Source organism: Pithys albifrons, chromosome 5, assembly GCF_047495875.1.
Source record: "Pithys albifrons albifrons isolate INPA30051 chromosome 5, PitAlb_v1, whole genome shotgun sequence".
NCBI classification, from domain to species: Eukaryota; Metazoa; Chordata; class Aves; order Passeriformes; family Thamnophilidae; genus Pithys; species Pithys albifrons.
In genome coordinates this window covers 35,722,829-35,747,289 of record NC_092462.1, presented here as the reverse complement: position 1 = coordinate 35,747,289, position 24,461 = coordinate 35,722,829, and the positions used below count along the sequence as shown (strand labels likewise).

At 36.0% G+C, this 24,461-nt stretch overlaps 1 protein-coding gene across 5 annotated transcripts in view; it reads left to right on the top strand.

Moving 5' to 3' along the window:
• SPOCK3 (SPARC (osteonectin), cwcv and kazal like domains proteoglycan 3) overlaps nt 1-24,461 on the top strand; it is a 180,315-nt gene that overhangs the window by 40,988 nt on the left and 114,866 nt on the right. Inside the window, exon 1 of one of the 5 annotated variants that reach the window (XM_071555167.1) lies at nt 1,725-1,810. The exons of the other annotated variants lie outside the window; for them this stretch is intronic. Coding sequence (XP_071411268.1) covers nt 1,781-1,810 — 30 coding nt within the window. The 5' untranslated portion in view covers nt 1,725-1,780. Of the gene's footprint in view, nt 1-1,724; nt 1,811-24,461 lie in introns of those variants that run through there. 5 annotated transcript variants of the gene reach the window in all.

Genomic DNA, 24,461 nt, shown 5'->3' with positions numbered 1-24,461 from the left:
GTAATGAATAACATCTTGCAGTCATGTGCCTGAACAGCTTCAGGTATTGATTCTTACCAGGTATTTATGTATTAAGGGTGCTTTGTACCCTGGTTCTTTGCCAAGGATCCTTTTAAGATTGCAGTATTGAAGACTTTATCCTTTTTCATTGTTACTTGTGTTTCTTTTGTCACTATTATTAATTTGGTTTTTAGTTGCTGTTTGTCAGTGAAGTGAAAACCCTGGAAACCTAAGACTCCTAAAAATATAGTAGAATTAGAGGAAATATTAAAAACAGCAAAATAAATTATGAACAGTATGAAAAAGAGCAGATTTTCATAAAAAATTGGTTGATATTTTAGCACTGATATGGAGAAGGAATGGTGATAAAGGGATACTGCTTTGCTTTCTGTAATGAGCTTTATCTTTGTGTATGTAGCAGCCTGTGTTTGTTCAATAACAGACTGTAGCCGTCTGTTCTTGGCTCCACTTGGAGATGAAACTGGGGTAGATGGTTCTGTGGGGCTGGGTTAGTTGCCTAAATATATTTTAAAAACGGAAGCATTTATATAATTGGAAGTATTTAAATGCACAGGAAATCAAATGGAATGAATATGAAATGGATTGACTTGAAATTTAAAATGGAAGGTAGTAAAATAGTTTTGACAAAGAAAATGAAAGGTCTTTGTACCTTAAGTAATGGAAACATTTGTGGGTTCTCAGTCTTGTGAGTGACCATGCATTTTGAGAGCAGACAAGAGGTACTTTTCATTGAATTTGTGCTCAGTTTCACAAGAGGAACCCTTAGGATCAGAAAGACACTGAAAAATGTATTTTCCATAGCTTAGGCTGGCCCTCGCAAACATACAGGCTGGGTGAATTTTTTATTTAATCCAATTCCAAAGCCAGTACTAGCAATCAAAATGAATTTTGAAAAACAGGTGGTAATATGACACATTTTTGAAATGTATTGCAAAATCCATTATTTTATAGTAACAGTAATGCTCTGTGGAAACATGATCTGTCTCTAGTGCCTTAAAACTAAAATTCATCTGTAGTTCACTATGTAATTTTTCTTGTTTCTTGCTGAAAATCAAGATGGGAATTAAAAATACTACAAAACACTTCGACAAAAACTAGCAAACAAAACTAAGAAACACTCCTCCCCATTTTTGATTTTTAATTTTTACTGCCTTCAATTCCTCTTGTTTTGGTTTTCCTATTTTTTTTTTTTTTAGTTAAAAATAAAAGATCTGCAGATCAATAAACACAACCATCGCCTCTGTTAGTGAACTGGACTTTGTTATCCCTGTTCCAAGAAATTGCAGTCTCCCATATTTATCACTGTACCTTATATGAATAGAACTGTTGTGGTAGGTTTTATTAACTGAGAAAGGCTGGAGTCATGAGTATGGAGTATCACTGCTGCAACACTGAACAAACATTGCTTTGTCCTTACCATTGAGATCTCTGTATCTTTCAGGTATTTCATAATATGGCACAAGTAGGGCTTGACATAAGATTAGTTTTTTTCTTTAACTGAGTTTATACCACTTTGTTTTAGTGGTATTTATTTTTCTTAGTTTTTGATGATGATTTTTTTTTTATTCTGGTAAGGTGGGGCCACAGGAGTGAACATTGCATTTTGAAAAGGCAAGCAGTGGTGCCTTTAAAATGTGGTTGTTTAAATCCTGTTGCTCTTCTGGTTATACAAGATACTCAGGAAAAACCAAACCAGAAGTATCCTGGAGAAACAGTCTTCTAGGAGACATTGTGCACTGTCAAAAATTGGTTCTGAACAATGTGCATTGAAGCTCAATGCAGATGGAAGGTAGGACTAGTACTTTGTATAAATTTTGTAAGTTGCCTAAAGAATTAATTTGGTTTTGGTGTACTTGTTTGAAATAGATTACTGCAGGCTTACTGCATCTTTCTTAAATACTCCTGGAGGACAGGACTTTGTGAAAATAATAGACTGCAAGTCCTGTAATATTTTGTCATGTTGATTCATATCTGCATCATCATGTGTGTAGGAGAGCTGTTGCTTAAGGTGTCCTCCTCATGATGGAGACCGACTGGGTGTGGCGCATTTGAAACTCTGTTGGATGACTCGTTTAGAATCATAGATAGGAAAAAGTTGGAAAAGATCCTTAGATCATTGAGTCTAACCATAAAAGTATTACTCTTGCATTATTCTGGTAAAGTTGGAATAAAACGGTTCTGAGTCAGATCAGTGGAATTTTAAGTATGTGTTTCTGTGGTATGCACAAAGATAATGCTCCTTCAAAACAGTGTAAGGAAGCAGCATTGTGTTCAATAGTTTTACTTGCTTTTGAAGTTGCATAGTGCCATCCGGGTTGTTTACGAAGTGCATTAAGTTAGGAAAAGAGTGCTGAATAAACAAAATTAAATACTGAAAATTAAGAAGACTTGGGTAGCAGTGAGGTGTCTAAGGTAGCATTAAAGTGTCTAGGGTTAGAAAAAACTGATGAATATAAAAAAAATGTTACAGAAAGTAAGGAGATTTTAGGTAGCAGAACAGAATATTTTCTTCCTTATAGAGAATGATACATTGACATAAAAGAAATATGTCAAGCCAGCCTTCTCATTCAATTGAAACTGAAGAAAAATTCCTTCTCCATGTATTTAGCAAGGATAATATAGCAGGAACTGGGCATGATATATAAAGTAATTTTACAGTGAACTCTGCATTAGTAACACCCTTATCAATATAAGGATTGAAACTCCTGATTTTTTAAAACTCTTTTTTTAATATAGCTGAATATTTTTTTACCCAGAGATATGTCTAACTCTTCAGATGCCTTTGGCTTTAGTTCTTTGCATTGAATACAGGTAACTGGTGACTTACTTTGGAACATATGGCCAAATTTTGCTTTGTCAAGTGTTTCTCAGGATATGACACTTTTTTTAACTCTGTAGTCTACAATCTTCTCCTCTTTCTGAAGTATGACAGACAGAGAGTTTTCATGTAAGCAAAGGTTCTTGATTGATAATTTTAAGGCCAGAAAAAATAGGTATTTGCTTACTCTAATCTCCTGTGTTACATAGGCTAAGTAATTTCAGTACTAAGCCCTGGGGAAAAAAAAATCTGGTTACAGATACCAGGCTGATCCTTAGTATATGGTTACAGATGGATATGGATCTGGTTACAGATACCAGGCTGATCCTTAGTATATGTACGTTACAAAATCAAGCATTCAGAAATTATTAAGTGCTTGAATTTGCAACCTGATGTCTATACTGGTCTTGCTGATACACAATGATACAGACTTGCACCTTCATGATTATACCTTGCATGTGGAAAGGGTTTTCTATGAAATGGAGATGAACCGTGTTTGACTTTGGGGGCAAAGGACTTCTGAGTCATTATACTTGTTTCAGTCATGTCCCAAAGTACAAAACAGGTAGTGAGGTCACAGAAACACAAGAAGGAAAAGGAAGGACTTCTGGTGAAGGTAGTATATACTTCAAGATGTACACTGAAGTGTAATCTCTTGTTTCAGTGTTTATTTTTAAAGAGTTGAGCTTTCTAACTTGAAGGAAGTCATAATATTCTGAGTAACAAAAAAGAAGAATTAATAGAAATGTTTTACACAAAAGCAACTATTAAATGTTTAATGAAATACAAGTGATGGATCAGTAGTGTAGCATTGTCATGTCTGATGGAACATCCACTTGGTTCTCATATAAGGCCTAGAAACATGACTAATCTCATTCAAAGATTTTTTTGAGAGAGGTCCCAAATGGGTTTTCTGTGTGTGAAGCTCAGAGAAAGGTTACATAATCCCAGTGAGCATACCTGTAAATCAGTTTAAATTCTTAAACATGATGCTACTTTAAAGTAGAAGTCGGCTGATGAATCTGTAATGTTTTGCTGCAGAATAAACTGCAGTGACTAATTCTAAAATTTCAATAAATTTCATGCAAGCTGTCACAGTGAATTACAGAATTAAAAATCCAACTGAACATGCCCCTGAACAACCTGCTCTGGTTGACTCTGCTTTGAAATATGGGTCAAGTGAAAATAGTCTTCAGACATTCAACTTGAACGTCTCTTTCTCTCATCCTGTAAAATGCAGATTCTGATAGTTCCCTGAATTAAAAAGCTATTGGTAATTGTTTTTGACTTTACATGTTCAGTAGGCTATTGATAAACCCTTAAATGTCTTGTATATAGGGGTTTGATAGATTTTGAGGTGTCTCTTTTTTTTAAGGCATTTTGATTTATTTGATTTATGAGCATAGCATGCAACTTTTGTTTTGTTAAAGTAATGCTCTATTGCAATTCCAGTGGCAGCAGTGCAAGTGTGTGTTACATGTACACACACACACATACACATTAAAAAAAAATAAATGATACTACTCTTTAAAATTACTTTGTATTTTCCTGAATTGTTTCTGTTTGTAAAGAATAAGAAAATAGGCTTTCAGATTCTTTCCAGTGTTTCCTTCTTGTGAACTTGAATCTTGTGTTTCTTTATTATCTGTGTGTTTCTCGTGACCATTCTCTTTCTGTGTTTAATAGAATCTTTCTTATACCTGGAAACTACGTAATGTATATGTTCTGTAACAATGCGACTCAAGTTGTGTCAAGCACAAATTATTTTTCTAATGTGTCTTGCTGTCTGTGTAGCATCAGTTTATACTTCCAGAAAAATAGAACGAAACTTCATCGTTTTGATTCAACTTTACGTTATTATATGACGAGAAATACCTATTCAGTGGTAGAAATGCACCAGTTTAATGATTTACTGAGTTTCAAGTACAAATGTAGTGGCTTTTTCTCGAGAGACGTTATAAAATAGCTGATTAGCCTTGCAAAGTAGGATTTACTCTTTATGCTTAAAATTTTTTGCCTATGATTTAATGAAAGCAGTTGCTTATGATTCAGTGTGAGTCTTCAATTATTTATTCTGCTTTGTTCTTCAGGAAAAGTATTTTCTAGTTAAATATAATGCTTACAAACGAAAATGTTTTATGAAAAGAAAATAAAACATAGCCTGAATTGCGTCAAGGCACATCCTGCTAGTAATGTTGCTCACACGTGTATTTATATCTGTGTACCTCATAATAACTGTCTAATTTGTAATATTTTTCTGTAGAATTAAGTAAACAATTTGAAAGAAAAGCTGATTTGTGTAAATGTGTGAAGATGTGTGTAGAGGCTGAGCTAGCAGTGTGCCCAGGTGGCCAAAAAGGCCAATGGCATCCTGGCCTGTATGAAAAATAGTGTGGCCAACAGGACCAGGACAGTGATTGTTTCACTGTACTCAACACTGGTGAGGCTGCACCTGAAGTGTTGTGTCCAGTTCTGGACCCCTCAATTTAGGAAGGACATTGAGGTGCTGGAGCATGTCCAGAGAAGGGCAATGAAGGTGGTGAAGGGACTGGAGCACAATGAGAAGCTGCTAAGGCAGCTGGGGCTGTTCAGCCTGGAGAGGAGGAGGCTCAGGGAAGACCTTACTGCTCTTTACAGGACCTTGAAGCCAGGTGGGGATTGATTGGTCTCTTCTCCCAGGCAAACAGCAGTAGGGCAAGAGGGCACAGTCTTGACCTGTGCCAGGGCAGGTTTAGGTTATACATTAGGAGGAAGTTGTTTATGGAGAGACTGATTGGGCATCGGAATGGCCTGCCCAGGGCGCCGTCCCTGGAGGTATTTAAGAGACTGGATGTGGTCTAATTGCCAAGGTGGTGTTCGGTCAAAGGTTGGACTCAGTAATTTAAGAGGTATTTTCCAGCCTAGTTGATTCCGTGATTCTATAACTTTGGTACATAATTCTGAAACAGAACTCAGGTGGTTTCAGTCTACTTCTGGAATATAATTGACTTGGTGTCTTATAAGCAGATAGATAAGGAAGCATTTTCTTAAATTGTGTGCGCATGTACAATGTAAGCCATCAAAACTGTTTAGCAAATCAATAGTTTTCACTGACCACTTCAGAAAGTCTCTACTTCCTAGTGCAAAAACAAAACAAAGCATGCCATTATGAAATTGATATATTATTCAAAAATGCATTGCTTATTTATAGCGTAAGTACTGCAGTACTTTAGTGAAGATTTCCTTCTTGCTGTTGGCAATAATGCACAGTGGAATTCTTCTATATTTGAGTACTTGTCCACATTCCTATGTCTGTAAAAATTCCAGGAGTAGTCTTAATCATTTTGATAAGTAGGGAAGCTACAATGAGATTAATACTACCTATAGTAGGAGGGCAGAAACTGAGAAGCACTTTTCCCCCGTATGTTCTTCACAACATGGAACTGAACAGTATAGTTCTGAGATAATAAATTCCTTAGTTTCAGCTACAGCTGTTCACATAGTTAATCTGCAGATATGAATACAAATTGAAGGGGCAGTATTTGATCTCTCTCTTCCTTCACTGTAAAGCAGAGCAAGTAAGGTCCACTCTCCCTCATTCTCTGTGTTGTCTGTCGCCTGAAAATCTGTAGATGACTTAGGCTTGGCGTAAAAAGCCAAAGGGGTTTTAGCAATATGGGAGTCTCCTCAACAAGATATTATGGTTAAGTTCAAATATGTTGCTGAATAAATTTAATCATAAAAGGCAATCAAGACCTTTCTATATATTGAGTAGAAATCTGAAATAAAGCTATGATTAGCATCATAGAAATGTTCTCTTAGTCTTGATCTTTCACTTAGGTATTATCTCACAAGTGTAGTCTGTAATATAATAGTATGTAGTTCTTACAATAAGAAAAGGCATTAATAAGTTTCAATGTATTTCATAGACTCATAGAACAGTTTGAGTTGTACCAGACCTTTCAAAGGTTTTCTAGTCCAACTGCCCTGCTGTAAGCAGAGACATCTTCAACTAGACCAGGTTGCTCAGAGTTCCATCCAACCTGACCTTGATTCCAGAGATGGGGTGTCTGCCACCCCTCTGGGCACCTGTTTCAGAGTCTCACCACCTTCACTGTAAAAATGTCTTATATCTGGTCTGAATCTACCTTCTTTCTGTTTAAAACCATTAACCCTTGTGCTATGGCTACAGATATGTTTGTTGTGCTTCTGTTATTTCCTAGGTAATTTTATTATTATCTTAGCAGGAACAGTGAGCAGCTGTTGTACAAAAACATTGCACATGAAGTACTTTATGAGAAAAAATTCTTGGGCTGTGATCTTCTTGAAAATGTTATGTATTGCTGAAAATAAGTCTAGTCAATACTGATATACTGTAACAACACAGAAATTGGCAGGATATTCACGGGCTCAGCTTCAGTATTCAGTTATATGCTATAGAAGAACAGCTGACCTGATTATATTCTAGGGCCTGACAAGCAGAAAATAGATCTGTTTTGGTTTTTGGTAATCTGTACATTACATACACAGGGTTAAAAATGTGTTTTTTAGATTATGGTCCTTATTTATGCGCTGCATATGTGTTTTTACCCCCAAACTTGGAAATATATTATAATGCCAAATGTCCAGTGCACTAGAATAAAAAAGCATGGATTTACTTAATTTTGCCAGTTCCCTCTTAAGAAATGTTTGGAACGTGCTTGAAAAGTGTTTGCATGAGAAGAAAAGGAGAAAATAATCATAAATAGTGAAGACTAAGATTTTGATGTTGTTTTCAGCTGCCTTTTGTGGTAGTGTAGAGAAGATGGAGGCAGACTGTTCTCCTTACTGATAGGTAGGGATGGGATTAGAGGTAAAGGACGTGTTACAGTATGAAAACCCTAAATAAGTGAAAGGAAAAAAAAATTCTTATGAGAGTGGAATGGGCCAGAAGTTGTAATCTCTGTTCCTAGAGATACTCAAATTTTGACTAGGCATGAGGCTCTGCAACCTTTTGTAATTGCGCATGATTTAAGCAGGAATTAGACCAGATGATCTCCAGAGGTTGTTTACAACCTGAATTTATTTTATGACTATAAGGAAAATTCATATAAAATAAGAGACTTTCCTATACTTAGGAAATATAAGGAAGCTATTATAACCTCATTCACCTAACAGTTTGTGATAATATTTTGTGTAATTTGTCAATGTAAATTGGAAGCTTTAAACATTAGATCTGGTTCTGTTGTGGAAGTTTACAAGATGTTCTTTTGTAAATCTGCAATTATCCATTATTTCATAGCTTATTTAATCAGGAGGGTATAGAAAATATTTGAGGGAGAATGCTAAAATAAATAGCTCATTTTCTTTTTAGATATAACTCAAATGATACATAATCGCAGAAGTTAAATTGCAGAACATATTTTAGAAAAAATTATACGTATTTATGTGTAGTTTACTGCACACACAGATATGTGCACTGGTTTACAAATTCAGACACTGTTGCCAATTGTCATTATCAAACTAGAAAACTTGCTTTCTAGTCTAGTTGAAAAGTATATAGAGCAGATCATAGGCAAATATTTGTATCTTACAAACCCAGTTTTCTGTTACAACCTGTCTTACTGTCTCCCTTTATCTGTGTGCACAGTGGTTTGGTGTAGTAATTTCCCTGTCTCATGAGAGTAAAGATATCTGTTTGTGTGTGTTGGTCTTAATAGCAAAGAGTAGATTAATTCTAGTTTCTTTCTTATATCAGTAAGGGCAGCTTAGAGGCATATTTTTCTTCTGAGCCTTTTAACTGTTTTATCACTGATTCTGGTGAGTCAACTATTTTTTTTTAATTTTACTTTATATGAACATTGGAGGGGGTGGGAGGAAAACACAGTCTCAGGCCTAGGTTTTTTCTGAGGGGGGCTGGTGCAGTGTTACTCACTTTTGTATCTAATAGTGTTGAAGCATCCCTCTTAAAACCTGAGAGAGATGCCATGGTAGACGATTTGGGAAAAAAAATGTATTGTGTTCACAGGCCTTATGGCTTTTCTACAGTATTTTAAGGTCTGTTGAGAAAACTGGACTCTAAATGCAGAGCCTTGGCATAAGGCTTCAGATCCCAAATGACCTCGTAGTCGAAAGCAGACAGGTTCTCTGAAGTATTTAATGGGGAAGATTGTTGTTTCAATGCAGTAGGTTGTAGCAGTTGACCTGCAAAACATTTTCCTTTTTTGCTTCTATCACCATAGTGAACTGCAGCTGATCCTGACAAAATATGACTAGTTGAAGATTGGGAACTCAATCTGTCTTTTAAACTATTACTGAGAAGAAATGAGCTCAAATGCTAATGTACTCAAGTGCCCTTTCAGGCTGTTGTTTTTCTTTTCAGCAGAAGAAAGGTGGCACATGTAGGTCATTAAAATAATAAATGACAGTCTTCAGCTATGATTGCAATTTATATATAAAGTGTGTTATTACTGAAGCTTTCCAGTAGACTGAAGAAGGGAGTTGGCATCTAGTGTTAAATGTTAAGTGTAGTTCTTGTTAGTGTTGAATTCACTGCAAAGATTTGCAGATTTGGTATGTTGCTTTGTTTTCAATTTTTAACTAGCACATTGACTGCCCTGCGACTGCTTGTTTGTCATCATAACTAAGACAACCTGACATACAGAGCTTGTAGGTAAACACACACTAAAGGCACAAAGGATTTGATCCCCAGTCTTGGTATGTAGCTGGTTTTTATTGCAAAACTTCTATGATAGAGGGAGGAAATAATACGTGCAGTATCCTGGAGATTAGCTTTATATGAAATTAGGATTTTCTGAATTGCCTTTAGCACTTTACCCATTGCATTGGGCCATCATCTCTACAAGTATAACTATTTTTGCTACCAAAATCCATCTGATTTTTGTTATGTTCTTTCAGTCTACTTGAGAGCTGCAAAACCTTTGCTCTTCACATGACAAATTGGAATCAAATATTAATGTCAACATTTCAAGGAATTGTCAGGCAAAGATGACATACAGACTGAGAAAGTCTGGTCCTCCTCCTACTTATACAATGTACCTTTCTTAGAATCAACATAGCATTAAATTAATAATTATCCATGATGTTTTCTTTGTAATCCCCAGTTGCCCTGTTTGGAAGTGGAAGGTCACAGCTGATTGTTTCTCTGTGACACACTTTCCTTGAGTGGACAGACACATATATCTTGTGGAACTTGATATGCTGTATTTAATAAATCTTGTTTAGAAAAAGACTGCATCTCTATAGTGACATAACTGTAAAATGGAAATAAGAGATTGTGTTTAATTAGTGTTGGAAGTGTAATTTAATGCCAGTCTTCTTTTAATAAGACAGGTTATGCTACTTGAGATTTCCTAATGGAGTAACCTCTGGATACAGTTGGTCTGTGTTAAATAAAAAGTAGTGGCAAGTGGTACCAACACTCTTTCTGCTATTAAAAGATCAGCAGTTATTTTTTGACTTGAGTTTGGGAAAGTATGAAAAATACAGGTAGATATAGGCTGGATGTGTTCATGAAATAGTTATAGTTAATTGTACTTTCAAAGTCTGTTTTCCTGCATACATTGTGTGACTTTTTTTTTTTATTGTAGCGATTAAAGTAGTGGTGGAGCCTGGTCTCAAGATGAGAAAAATATTTGGAAAATCTTTAATTGGCTTATATGGGTTTTGGGTCAAGTCTATGGGGAAATGTTTCTGAAATCTAGGCTTAGAAACCTGCTGTAGTAAAATGAGAAATGAGGTGAGGTGATTTTCAACAGAATTTTTTTTTGTCAGCACAAGACTATGGAGGTTTTTACAGGAACGTAGACTGGGATTTAGAGAGATGATAAAAATAACATTTTATTTTATTTTATATCATTTTAGCTCATTTTAGGTTTTTGAAAAAGGTGAGCCTCCATTAAGTACTAGAGAAAATTTCTGAACAGAAAGACAACATTTGGTGAGAAAGAGTAGGCAGTTGTGTGTTTTTCATCCTCAGTATGGAGCACTGCATCAGAGCTTAACTCAGAAACTAAGAGAGCAAAAGAAGAGTAGGAAGAGGCTGAAGTTTACAAATATCTTTCTATTTGGAAAGATTTCAAAATAAATCGCACTGTATACTGTATAAATGATTAACATTTAGCAACATGGAAGTTAATCTCATTCAGGAGCAGGATGTAGCAGATTTTAGTACTCAGCAATATAATTGTATTTTAAGGCAAATTGAAGGCTCTCACTGTTCTTGAAGCATGGGGAAATTTCAAGAATGCAGAATGCATTTCCTAATTGAATACTAACAAGGCTAATCTTCTCTTCATGTGTGTGTGTGTGTGTAAAGAGTCTTTTCAGTTGTAATTATAATTGCCAAGAATTTAGCCAAAGTACAATAGTCATGTCTTCTTTATTTAGTCCTGTACAAATGAAAATGCTTCCAGCAGCATAGTCCTTTCTGACACACTGCTCCTCTATGAGTTTAGCGAGGACTTTGTGTGTCATGTACTGAAGCATCAGCAGAGTTTCTTCCAGCAAGTGGGATTAGCCTTTGTCAGTCATGCTGGCAAAGTCTGAATCTGCTAGGTGTGAGATTAAAGGCCATAATAACCTGATATAAGACCTGAGGGACTGAGATAACAGAATGGTCTTGTGACCATCATCCTCCTTGAAAGGAGGATGGATATTAGGAGTGCAGTAAGGTTGTGGAAGTAGCATGAGACAATTTCTTTGACTGTTAAATAATAATTTGTATTGATTCTGGTATTTTATTGTGATAGTTCTAAGTTGTTAGCAGAAATTACGTATTGGCAGTTTGCAGGTAAAACCCAAGTGTTGTGATACACAGAGCTTTTTAATTGTTATATGAATAAACTAAGTCCTTAGTAGAATCTATGAATGGGAGTTAGCATTCTAATATCTCACTTAAGTAAGTGAATATATGACCTTGAGATCTGGAGAAACCCTAAAGATTGAAATAAGCCAAATACAATTTTTACAGAAAATAAGGTGAAAAATTTCAAGGAAAAATTCAAAAGATAGAGACTAAGGGTAGAGAGTAGGTGATTAGTAAATGAAATTTGGAGACTATGATAGTCCATTAGTGCACGTTGTAAGATTTTCCTGCAGCAGGGATACCAGCCAATAGGCTTTTTTCTTTCAAAAGATTCTAGTCTCAAATTTAGGGTAGTTTTTCCTCCCTCAGTCTCCTACACAGGTAATAAGATCTTCTTTTTTCATGCTTGTTCTTTGCTGATGTTTCTTACAATAGAAATTTGTCCTGTTTTGCATTCAGGATGTCTGTCATGAGAGGATGTGTACCAATGTTCTGGAAACCATTTAGGAATGGGTTACTTCTTGATCCTTGTTTTGCTGTTCTACAAGAGATGTATTGTGAAACATCTTACAGTACCCCAGGCCAAAGTTGACTGGAGCAGGAACTTCATAGTATTGCATATGAAAATGTCATATATTATTTCAGCATAATGCAGTCACTAAGGATCTACAAGAAGTGGGTCAACTACTTTGAGTTAAATTTAAGTTTTATTTAAGAATAATTCCTTTAAGAAATTCAGCAACTGGTGATATACTTGTTTGTTATCCCAAGTTTAATAAAAGACTAATGCATGTATTTCAAACTTTCATTTGTGCTTAAAATTCTGTAGATTCCTTTACTGAGCTGCCTTTGATTCCTTTTATTTATGTTTTTTCTTTAAGTTTCATCAGTAAAAGGCACTGCTTTAGGGTCTGAAATACAAAGTTCTCTCATGGAGCCCTGCATATTGAATTGCTCTTTCTCTGAATTGCTGCTGTTATTCACAGTGACAGTGAAGCCAGTCTTTGCTCTTAACAAAAATGACTAATGGCTCTATTTTCTTTAGAACCAATGGAAGATAGCCATTTTGGAGGAGAACAGTAGCTTTTTGTCAAGGGAAGAAGTAATTGGAGTGTGCAGTTGAACAACATTTTTATTATTTAATATTTACAGGTAGGATAATAAAAAATGTCACAAGAAAGGTGTTTCTTAAGGGATGAATAAAAAGCACTTAAAATGCAGTCATGCTAGAACTAGTGTTTTAAAAATTGGAACATTGAAAAGCTTTTTGAGACAGCATCCTCTGTTGGTTTATTTGAGAAATATTTTAGTGTTGTATTAATCTCTGTTAATATACACAGAGCTTTTCTTGGAAAGAAAACATCTAATTAGGCAAAGGTCAGAATAGGTAAGTAATTAGTGATACTATGAATTTTAGACTTAAATTTCACCTTAAATACAGTTTAAATAAGCACAAACCTTACTGATTCTTGTTACAAAGGCTGACACACTTTAGGAGAAGCAAGTTCTAGTTGAGAAGTGCCTTAAGGAGATTAGCTAAAGCCTAAATTATTCTTAAGCACACGGTACATTTATCTTGCAAATATTTTTCTAATAATTGAACCTTGACTTGATTTTGTTTAAACAGACCAAGATACCTCTGAAATTCCTTTTATCTGTTTCTTTTCTGTGAGACAGATGATCTTTTTCAAATGTAACTGATAAAGAAACCCTATTCAAGTATGTATTGCTTTCTGAAATATTTCTTTATTTTCCCAAGTCACATGATACATTGCTATTACTCTGCTAAATAACATATCACTCTGAAATCTATATGTTCTTTTTCTAATGTGTTCTCTAGTTTGCTAGATTTGTTCTTTTCTAATGTTGACAGGAAGTGTGGGAATTTTTTTTATATCCCACAAGTCAAAAGGGATGACTTGTTTAAAACATAGTTCTTTTCTTCTATTATTCTTACCAGTGTTATTTTCTCTTGTCTGTATAGTTCTATTATTGAGTTTAAGCTGTATGACACCTTACTTACATTCCTTAATTGTAGATCCACGATTGTACCTTCAGAGTGCTCTAAAATCTACTGATGAAATTACTGTTTTAAGAAATTAAAACAACTATCACAATACCTCAACCAGCATTTTATCTACTATGCATGTACAAATAAAATTTAAAAACTGATTAATATAAAGCTAAATAGACATTAAAATTGCAACGTTGTAATAGTTGATACAAGTTACATAAGCTTTGCAAATTCTTTTACTATGTTAGGATCTTGTCTAGAATATAGTAAAGTCAACAGTGATGTTTTTCTGCTTTTAAACTTTGCAATGCATATATTTTCATTCAGATGAAGTAAGTGATTTTTATCCAACATTTGAAGGTGAGTTTATTTTAGCAGCAGGGAATACTGGGCAGCTTTGGAAAGCAGAGAAAAAATGGTCACTTAAGTGATGAACACACTCATAATGAAAAGGATGATGACAAGCAAGAGCATCAAAATTGGAGTGGGATTAAATGACAATTAACTTTATAACTAAATTGTGTGTATAAACACACAAACACGTATGTATGTATGTATAAAATAGTAAAAAAAAAAAAAACAAAAGCAAGTCTTGTGTATCATATTTGAATACTAGCTACCCTAGAGTTAAGTGAGGCAAAAGAGGTAGATTAGTGTTGGGGTTGTGAGCTTACATGTGTCTGGAAAGTTCCCATTCTCTTCCCATTTCAGTCTACTAATCTGCTACTCGATATTTCATACTGCAGAAGTAGTGCTTTGCCACAATTCCATATTGACCAACTTGCTCCTATATAGTTTTCCTTTGAAGACCTGACCCTCAATCCAGATCTCCAGTTCACCCACCACTGAAAGTGACTCAGGTGCTCCCAAGTAACAGAATCTAGCACACACTGTCTTGAAAGAATTGTTAGTGGTGAAAAAGGCAGCCGAAAACCTGTTTGATCTCAAGAAATCACACCTTATCTTTTGCCTCTTGACAGTTAGATAGCCTGTAACGTGTATCATGCCTCTTACTTACCCTGAAGTAGTAGAGTTACTTTACATAGTCCTGATCTAAATATCTAAGCCTCAGGCTTCTAGAAGCTAATCAGCCCCAATTTAAGTGGTATGAATAGTGAATTGGTAGTAACCTGCACCCTTATAGGAGATCTTTTGTAAGAATAGAAAAGTTTGTAATAGTTCCGGAATATATATCTACGTATATGCACACACACTTTTAGTGTAGGGTTTTGGAATCACACATGTACTATCTCAAAGTTTTCATCACCATTTTGATTTTTTTCCTTTTCTGAATGTTGTGTTTCTTAGAGATAATTGATACTATGCAAGCTTGGTAAGACTCCTCTTGGATTTTCTATAAGTTATCAGTATATGCAAAAGTGTAATAATTTTAAAATACTGTTAATTAATTCCTGCAGGGGGAGTCAGATTTTTTTTGTCTGACTAACTTCTGTACAGCTGTTATAGTCTACAACTGCTGTAACTTCTGTTGCTTCAGCGACGCAGTTGAATGGGCTTTAAATCAAAATAGCACCTCTTTTACATAGGTGAATGTCATGTCTATGAAAGGAATCTGAATGAAAATATATAAGAGGTTTGAACTACTTTTATTTTCTTGATGAAGTGACATAGTTTTGAGTTACAGATGTATGTTATTTTAAAATACATTCTTGTTCAAGTTCTTTGCTTGATGTGCATAATTTAGAAATTAGAAGAACACACAACTGTCTGAATAGTTAGGGCGTACAATGCTGAGGTCGTGTAAAGACTACACATTCAAAATGTAGGAGAAATCTGATAGCATTTATGTGTCCTGCATCCAAATTGCAGCTAAGCCTCAAGGACTGGATGTATTATGAGCAGTTGGGATATGTATTTCACTTAAATGATAATATTCTACACTCTGCTGCTGCACATCCATGATCAATTTTGTATTCCCAGTTCTGAAGTCTGGTGCCAGCACAAATAGTTACTTTTTAGTAAAATACATTTCAGCCTGTGTCAGTCATAGGTAATTCTATACATGTTCATCTTTCCTTCTAAAACCAGCTCTACACTGCTCTCACTTTTTTTCTTTAGTGACCAGTAACTGGTCATTTTTGTTTTGATTTTTATATTCTTTGCCATTGCTCTGTGCTTGTACTTTGAATGCATCTTATATTATCTTTTTTTAGGTGTCTTATTGCAGTCTCCTATGCTTCTTCAGTCGCCTTTAAGTCATGGTTTTCTGATAACCAGTATTTATGAACAAAGCTCAGTCACATGTGTGGTCCCATTCTAGAATCAGTGTTTATTCCACTCTAGAAAGTAATAGTGTATGAGAAGACATATCTATATGTTGATTTATGGATACTTAGATATGTTACAGGTATAATAATGACTGGGTTTTTTTTTCAATTGTGGCAATACCACTGATAAATTATTAGAATTTTTCCACAACTGGGAACTGTTGCATTGTTTTCTAGCTTGGATGAACTTCTGTTTTTAAATGTGGTCTTTTTCACTAGACAGTTGGCTGTGTGATGCTTTCTCACTTTGTTATAAGCATATAAATGTACTTGGTGTTTCAGATGTAACTAAACAGTGCTAATCAGCTTCCTTAAGTGTGAAATACTGTTCTAAGATACTGTCCCTGAGTGTCCTCCACTGCTTAATATCAGAGCCAGGCCTATTTAGTATCCTTATTGATGATCTGAACCAGAGCATTGGGTGCACCCTCCAGAAGTTTGCAGACAACACTAAGTTGAGCAGGAGTATTGATCTGCTAGGGTAGGAAGGCTCTGCAGAAGGATCTGAACAGGCTGGATCAATGGGCCAAGGCCAGTTGTCTGAGGTTCAGCAAGGCCAAGTGCTAGTCCTGCCCTTGGATTGCAACAATCCTGGGCAGTGTCACTGGCTTGGGGCAGAGTGGCTGGAAAGCTGCCTCGTCTCTACAGCTACCAGAAAGGTTGGGGAAAGGTGGGGGTCAGTCACTACTCTCAGCTAACTAGTGACAGTACAAGTGGCAATGGCCACAAGCTGGGCCAGAAAGGTTTAGATTTGATACAAGAAAGAATTTCTCCACTGAAAGGGTGGCTAAGCATTGGAACGGGCTGCACAGGGAAGTGGTGGAATCCCATCCCTGGAAGTGTTCAAGAAATGACTGAATGTGTCACTCAGTGCTATATTCTAATTGAGATGGTGGTATTCAGTCAAAGGTTGTACTTGATGGTCTTGGGCCTCTTTTCCAGCTCAAATTGAATGGCTCAAATTTGGAAGAATAAATGTGTCTATGCCAGTTTTTCTGCTTCGTGCTCAGAGTACAAAGTCTTACAGCCTGAGGTAAGTCTTATTAATTTCTAGTGAGACAGTCCTCAAAAGGAAGTTTTTTCTTATAAGCGCAAATACACAAGATATTGTTGAGACTTTAAACAGCGAATCTGAGACTTTGATGCCTGCAAAGCATTCTTACTTTTTAGAGTTCAATTACTGACAAGTATTAATTTATTTCTAACTTGTTTGTTCAACTGCTGCATATTTTCTTTCGTTTGGCAACTTTCCTTAGTCAAGATAAGACAGACAAAACCCCCAAACGGCAGTCTCAATTGCAGACGATACACAGTGCAGACATGGAGAGCAAGGGCCTTCTGATCATTGAGAAATATCAAATATAATGGTATATGGCCTTGATGTGGGTGCTGCAGCAGTAACATAAATGTCAATTTCTCAGCATTAAAACATTACAGTCCATCTTTTAAATGATCCTCTCTGAACCTGTTTCTCTCTGGGTTGTAACTGTCAACCTTGTGAACTGTTGAGATGTAGGTGACTAGCAGTTGCACATATTCAGTTCCACCAAAATTGGCTTTTTCTTTTGATTTCCCTTAAGTGTAGGCTCTAATAATACATTAGAACTGAGAAAATGGCCTTTCCATTCTGTTTTATGATTATCAGTATGTTTAACTGATGATTTTTTTTTTTTTTGCTTTGTATTGGGGAATGGTGTATCATTTTTCTTTTACTGAATGAAACTGAAGAACATTGTCTCATTTCCCTGGGAATAATGTACTTCATATAATTAAATCCATAGATTAACCCAGCAAGATCCAATTAGGTTCCATTAAGGAAAATATATTGTTCCTTGTCAATAGATACTGACAAAACACTTTAGAGGAAGCTTTTACAACTTCAGTAATATATTTTAAAAGATAGAAATAGTGAGTTTGATCATGTAGAATAGCTAAAATAAATCAGTTGAAAAATGTTCAAGTTTAGATTCTTATTTTGTTCAATTGTTAAATGCAACTTAAATTTTTAGTATAGAGATTGTCTTACAATCATTCTTGCTATGTTGTTAAATACTGCACTGTAGTAGTTTTGCTGGAAATTAAGATACTACTTCTAAAATATACAGTTAAAATTTTGTGTTCTGTAGATTAGTGTCCATGCGGATACAGTAAAAAAAGTACTTCTGTAAACAGAAAAAAATTAGAGGTAGAAAATAAGAATATTACTGGTCTGTGAATAAATTAGGAAGTATGAGGTGGTGGTAAATACCCTGTTTTGAAAAAGTCAATGCGAACAGAGCTGTGTATAATGAGTTCTAAGTTGGGGAACATACATGTGCATCACCAGTATTTAATTAAATGTTGGTGTTTAATATAGAAAAATAATTGGTATATGATCTCTTACCTATAGAAATATATATATTTTATATATGTATATCTAAACCCCATTTTGTATCGATAAAAAGAAAGTATGTTTTCCATCCCATTGTTTCATGGGTTACCAGCTACTGGCTCGTAGGTTTGTGCCAAATGGATGGAGCAAAAGATTCTGTTGTACACAGGGAGTGGCTGTACAAGGGAGTCACAGAAGATACAGGAAATTGGTTTAAGCCTTTTTCAGCACATGCCAAGGAAGCAAACAGGATCTTTTCCCTCTCTACAGATTTTGTAGCTGAATAACTGCTTATGTTGAAAAGTATGTTACATGTTAACAGTATAAAAGGTAAACATCTTTTCTCAGTCTTATGGGGTAGTTTTGAATACTCATGTTAGTATTTCTCATTTAAAGTACCTAGTGGTTTTATGTGAACTAATAATGTTTTCAACTCTGTTATTTTGCCACTGGCCAGGGGTTGGGAAAATTTGCCTGTCTCCCTCTATTTCTATGAAAGACTGACCAAAGGCAGATGTAGTATCCTACTCATTTAATGCTGCCATGTAATGTATTTTGCACACTTTACTACTAGATTTGTAAATACCTCACAACTTAGTGGCAGGCTGTGTTAATTCATAACCTGCAAACTGCTGCATTGTAAGTAAGTGAACTTTTCCTTAGTGGGTAAAGGTAGCAATAATATTCCAAGTGAAAGGAATTAAAATGGGTTTCTTTCTGCATTTTTATCACAGCTATGCAGTTGGTCCTCTCAGTGTTCATAACTTTTTCTCTTTAAGAAACAGCAGCATTTGCATTGAAATGCAATTCACTTATTTTTGCACTTGAGTAAGGATGTGACCTCTGCCCCAGCAGCTGAGGATATACAGTGGTCTTCATATCCTTAGGTGCCAAACAGAAAGGGGGAAACACCAGCTTTTGCTTTCTAAGTTATGTGAAAAGTTATAAAACATTGCAAATAAGAAATTTGCAAACAGTACTTACTTATTTTTAGTTTGTCACCCATAATGGAAGCACTAGGACCTGAGCAAACAAAGTGGCAAAAGTTAAAAATTTCAATTGTATCACTTACCTTATTTTCTGCTATGGTGTGACCAAGGAATTTCTTACTGGTTACTTGCTAGAAGACAAAATGGTTTCCCTAAACACTTGGAGAAGATATTTGACAAGATTCGGCAGAGTCTGTAAGATTCCTAAAGTAACATTTCTCAGTAAGTGGGATTGGATAGTATTTTGCCTGCTAAAATCTGGCTCTGGTACATGAGAGTATCATATTTAGTGTCAGGTATTTTATGATCTGGTTGAAATGAGTTTATTTATATCTTTAAAATTCACAGCACACTTCTGAGTTGACTAAGAGAGCTACTTTCTTAAGTTTTTATTTTAGGAACTTCCATGAGCACTTAATGGTCTTCTCTTGTACATCCTATAAAGCTCTTCTTGCTCAACATCAGTAAAACATGTTAGTGACATGTGTTAGAAGATACATTTCTTTTGTATTATTAATTGTTTGATTATATAAAAATGATGAAATACAATGGCCGTAAAAAGCCAGTGTATGTTAAAAATGTCTGTACTCTTTTTCACTGCAGTGAGTATTTTTTTCTGGTTTATTTTTCTTTAACTAGGCATTTTCTATTCATGCAATTTGCTTAATCATGTGGTATTTTTAAGTTTCTGTATCATTGACCATCTCTGTAAGTTCCATGATTGCAGTAGGCCACTAGGAGAAAGCAAGCATAAAAATGCATAGACCTTGATGCTTTTCATTGCTAGATTAGGACATAACTGTTGAGAAATCTTGAATCCTGTCTTGAATCAAGGGGTACTTTGGTTGCATTATGAGTAGCTTTAACAAAAATAACATCTACTAGGATGTATTTGTATAATGATTAAGTTTCTGAACTGATACAAATTTCTGAAGTTGGTATATATGCATGTAAATTCTTTCATATTATTTTAGCAATATGTATTTTTGTACTTTTACTGTCTCTACTTTTGGTGGATCTACCCAATTTACAGTATTTTTTCCTCATCTGATACAAGCTGCATAGGCCTGACTATAAGAAAAATACATTAGAATAATTATCCAGCCCTAGTATTCCTCAGAAAAAAAATCATACAGGTCATATAAAATAGCTACTAGTTATTTTCTTCCAATCAGTGTAGCACTCTTAAACTGAGACCAATATCTAACTGCTTCATTCCATTAAGTTGCAAACATTTAAAACCTGTGGTTTCTCTTCCATCCCATTTTCTGTTGGCACATCAGTTCTTACTCGCTTTGTAATGATAATTATGCTGTAATTCCTCTCTCATAATATTTTGTATTCCTTAATTTCTTTCATTTTGGGCTGTTTTCACACTAGAGTGTTCTCTGTCTCCATCACAATGAAAGGTAGGCTGGAACATTGTTCTGAGCCTTGGTGTAAGAGATTTTTGCTTCCCTCTGCTTGGAGAAACACCAAAATTCTGTCCATGTGACTGGCATGATGTGGCATATCTCATTATAATCTTTGTAATGAATTTTTTCCACACTGAAAAACAAACAGGCAAAAACAGTATCAACCAAGTATAGTATCTTTTCATAATTGATTCCAGCATTTTATCCTTGACATGCTAAAAAGACAAAAAATTTCACCTTCTTGAATGAAAGTTGATGAGTAGCACTTTTATCCCATCTTACTGTTGTCAGATACAGTTGAAAAGCTGTTTTCCAAAAATTGCTTAAGGGCCAAAGCCTTTGCAAGTACCTTTCTTAGATGCTTAGTAGACCCTTAAAACCTAGACTGTGCCCTCTGTGTCTACTTCACATCTTTCAGGACTTCTGTCCGAAACGCAGTACAACAATTTTTATTATATTATTTATAGCTGCACTGTGGAAAAAAGGCAGAGGTGAGGGGAAGAGAAGATGCGAAAAAATGGCAAGTTGCATGAGCTCTGGTCTTTTGTGTAATAGCACATCATTTGCTACGAAAGGTATGCTACACCCACCATTCCACCCCTTGTGTGGTAAACTTATTTCATTGTAGAAGGCAGTCTGGCTGGTCAAGCACTGGAAATCCTTGGTGGGTCTGCACTGATTATTCTTTCTTACCTTTTAAGATGTTAGCTGTTATACCAGTTCCTAGAGATCCCCTTCACCAGCTTTTTTTTTTTTTTTTTTTTTTTCCGATACAAACTATAGTCTCAGAGTCATATTATCAGTCTCTTGCAACACACCTAAGTCCCCTCCGACCCTGTAGATGTGATCTAATCTCTCTGTCTAGTCTGTTTCTGTTCTGCCACTCTTGGCTGTACTGCGGCATTTTATGCAGAGGTCAGGGATTAATTTTTTCCCTTGTTGTCTAGGGCTTGTGCATTAATGAACTGGGACCTGAGGGAATTGAACAGTAACTCTTCTGAACAGACATGTGAAAGTCCCATGGATAGCCTTTTACCTCATGTATGTCATCTATTTGCATTTTTTCTCTCAAACTGTGTGAAGACTACAGCTAGTCTAACAATTCTATTTTAAGGCCCTCCCCAGAAGTTGAATCTTGACATCATAATAGAAGGAGCATGATGAAAACTTCATTTCTGTTTGTAGTGAAAAGGTGGTTCATTGTTTCTTTTATTCATAATAGGAAATATAGATGCACTTTTAAAGAAACAATTTTTAAATTTTGTTGGGATGTAGAAGCTTATAGTGTTCGTGCTTTGATATTAATTCCTTCCTTTTCAAAATGTTTTCACTATTTTCTCAGTATTTCTGAATATATGCTTTATTGAGCATTTGGTATTTCTTGGCAAGCAGTTCCAATCCTGTGCTAGTCGAATGTACTGTTAGTAACGCTACTAATACCAAATAGACAGCATCTGCAGAAATCTTCCTGAATGACATCTGTGCAACAGAGAGAGGGCTGAAAAGTGGTGGCACCTAGCCCAGCCTCATCAAAGGTACTAGAAGCATGAGGCAAAGAAAGGGAGCGGGATAAACATTAAATGTGGGGAGCTCAGTGCCAGATTCACTGGAAGCATCTATTGATCCTAATTGTGTTTTGCTGGCCCCAAGAATACAGGCCTCGGGGGTGGCATGGCCCAGGAGCTGGAGCAGTGGAGGAAGCTGACATCAGCCTCCCTGGAGGCTGGCATTCAGCAACAAGCTAGTGTCCTTTCACATGTCACTCCAGAACTCCACTCATGGGGGCTGGGTGCCAAACAAGGAAGAGTTTTGCAGCAAGGCTTAGTCTTGCCTGCAGCTGCTTGTCTTTCTCTGCCAGAGGAGCAATGCTGATATTACTTACCTCTGGTGGTTCAGTATTTTGGAGTTTTTCTCATGTTGGTTCTTTGAGTTACTAAACTGATCGTTAAGATGGTAATTAACAGTCTAGAATTCTTGATTTCTGGGAGTACTGATGTGAAGGGCCACTTCCTTTATCTGTAACTGAGGTGCTTTGTGCACTGAACTCCTTCAGCTAAAGTAGTTTAGCTTTAGCTAAAGTGGTTATATTTCTAATGGGAAACTTAATCTGGTGATATGAAGTCAAATCTGGCAATAGGCGCCTTTTTGTTAGCATATAAATATCTTCTGGACTTTTTCCTTCTAATTTCCTAAGTCCATGTAATAAATGTGATTGTTTATTTCCTGAAACTTTGATTCACTAAGGAAGGGTTCCTACTCTGTGCGGTTCTCAAAAGGGGCTTTGTGGGGATCATAAGAGGTATTTCAGATGGTGAGAAGGAGATCCCCCTGGAAGGAAAGTATTGAGCCAAAATATTTGCTAGAGAAAGAGTGTCTGCCTTCCTGGAACTAGTTCTGCTTCTATATCTACTGCAGCCATGTAGCTCTGTGGCGTCATATAAAGGCACATGTTGTGCGACAGATTAGGCAACCTACTGAATGCACCTGGGGCAATTAGTAAAAAATGTGCTAAGGAGCATGTGGCCCATCCAGGCTCCTTGCCTTCACAGATGTCCTGAGGTACATAAGCTGCTGTGATAGTAAATCACAGGGAGTGTGGTATCTACCTTTTTCTCATGTGTGCACTATCCTGCAGTTAAGTGGCTGAATCAATACATTTATACAGCAGAGTACTGCCATGACATATGTTAGATCAGATGTTTACGCAGGTCGGCAGAGATGAAAACCAGCATCTGATAGGCAGGTAGGTATCCATATGCTGCTGAGTAACATCTGCATCTTGTATGAGGAATGCGGGCTGGCTCAGATTTCAGGGTGAAGAATTTCCCACTACATACGTGTCATGTATTTTCCTGGTTCAGCTTACACTTCCTCAATTATGGTTTATGTTTTGGGTTCATTAATCTGATTAGATGTGATTGGAGTATCTTACTTATTCCGTGTATGCTGTCTGTGGCTCTCAATTTGTTTGAGAAAATGGCAGCATTTACGATTGGTGGATTTCCCACGATACAAGCTTTGTTGATGTCTCATCTTTTTATTGCTGTAACAGTTCTCCATGTGACCAGCGATTTAAGGCATTGCAGAGTAATAGCAGTGTTGCTGACATTAGACCGAAGGTTCTGGAGTAAAATAAAACTGACAAAAGATTTCTGCACACTTTTCGTGCTTTCTTTCTCCAGCACTGGAAAGAGATTGGGAAAGAGGTATCAGATGACAACCCTACCACAGGTTTTTCTGTGAGACTTAGGATACAAACACATCTTACAAAGTCACTGGAAAGGTTTGGGGTAGATGAGTCAAATGCTCTGTTATTGTACAGGTGCCAAAACATGAAGGGGAGATACTTGGTGAGCTCAAGCTTGCTGCAGAAGTGAGCTTGAGCCAAGCAGGGAGCTGCAGTGTGGGACAGTTGGATCAATTCAGTTGGCTTGTTGGAGTGCAGTCTGAAAATAGCGTATCTATCAAATAGCAAAGACCTAGCCTAAAAGGGATAAAGAGTTTTCACATTGGATAAGCAGCAGATGTGTGTACTTGAGATTCAGATACAAGAATTGGAACTGAAAGCCCATTATGAACTCCTTGAAATTAAAAAAAAAAGGCACAATAGTCTCATAGCTAATGGCAGTGAGAAAAAAAATCTGAATCTAAATTGTAGGATTTGTTAGGCAACACATGCAGCCTGACCAGTTTTTTGTTTCTGAAATTGTCAAAGACAGTTTCATAACCATCTACAAATCGATGCTGCTCTCTATTAAAA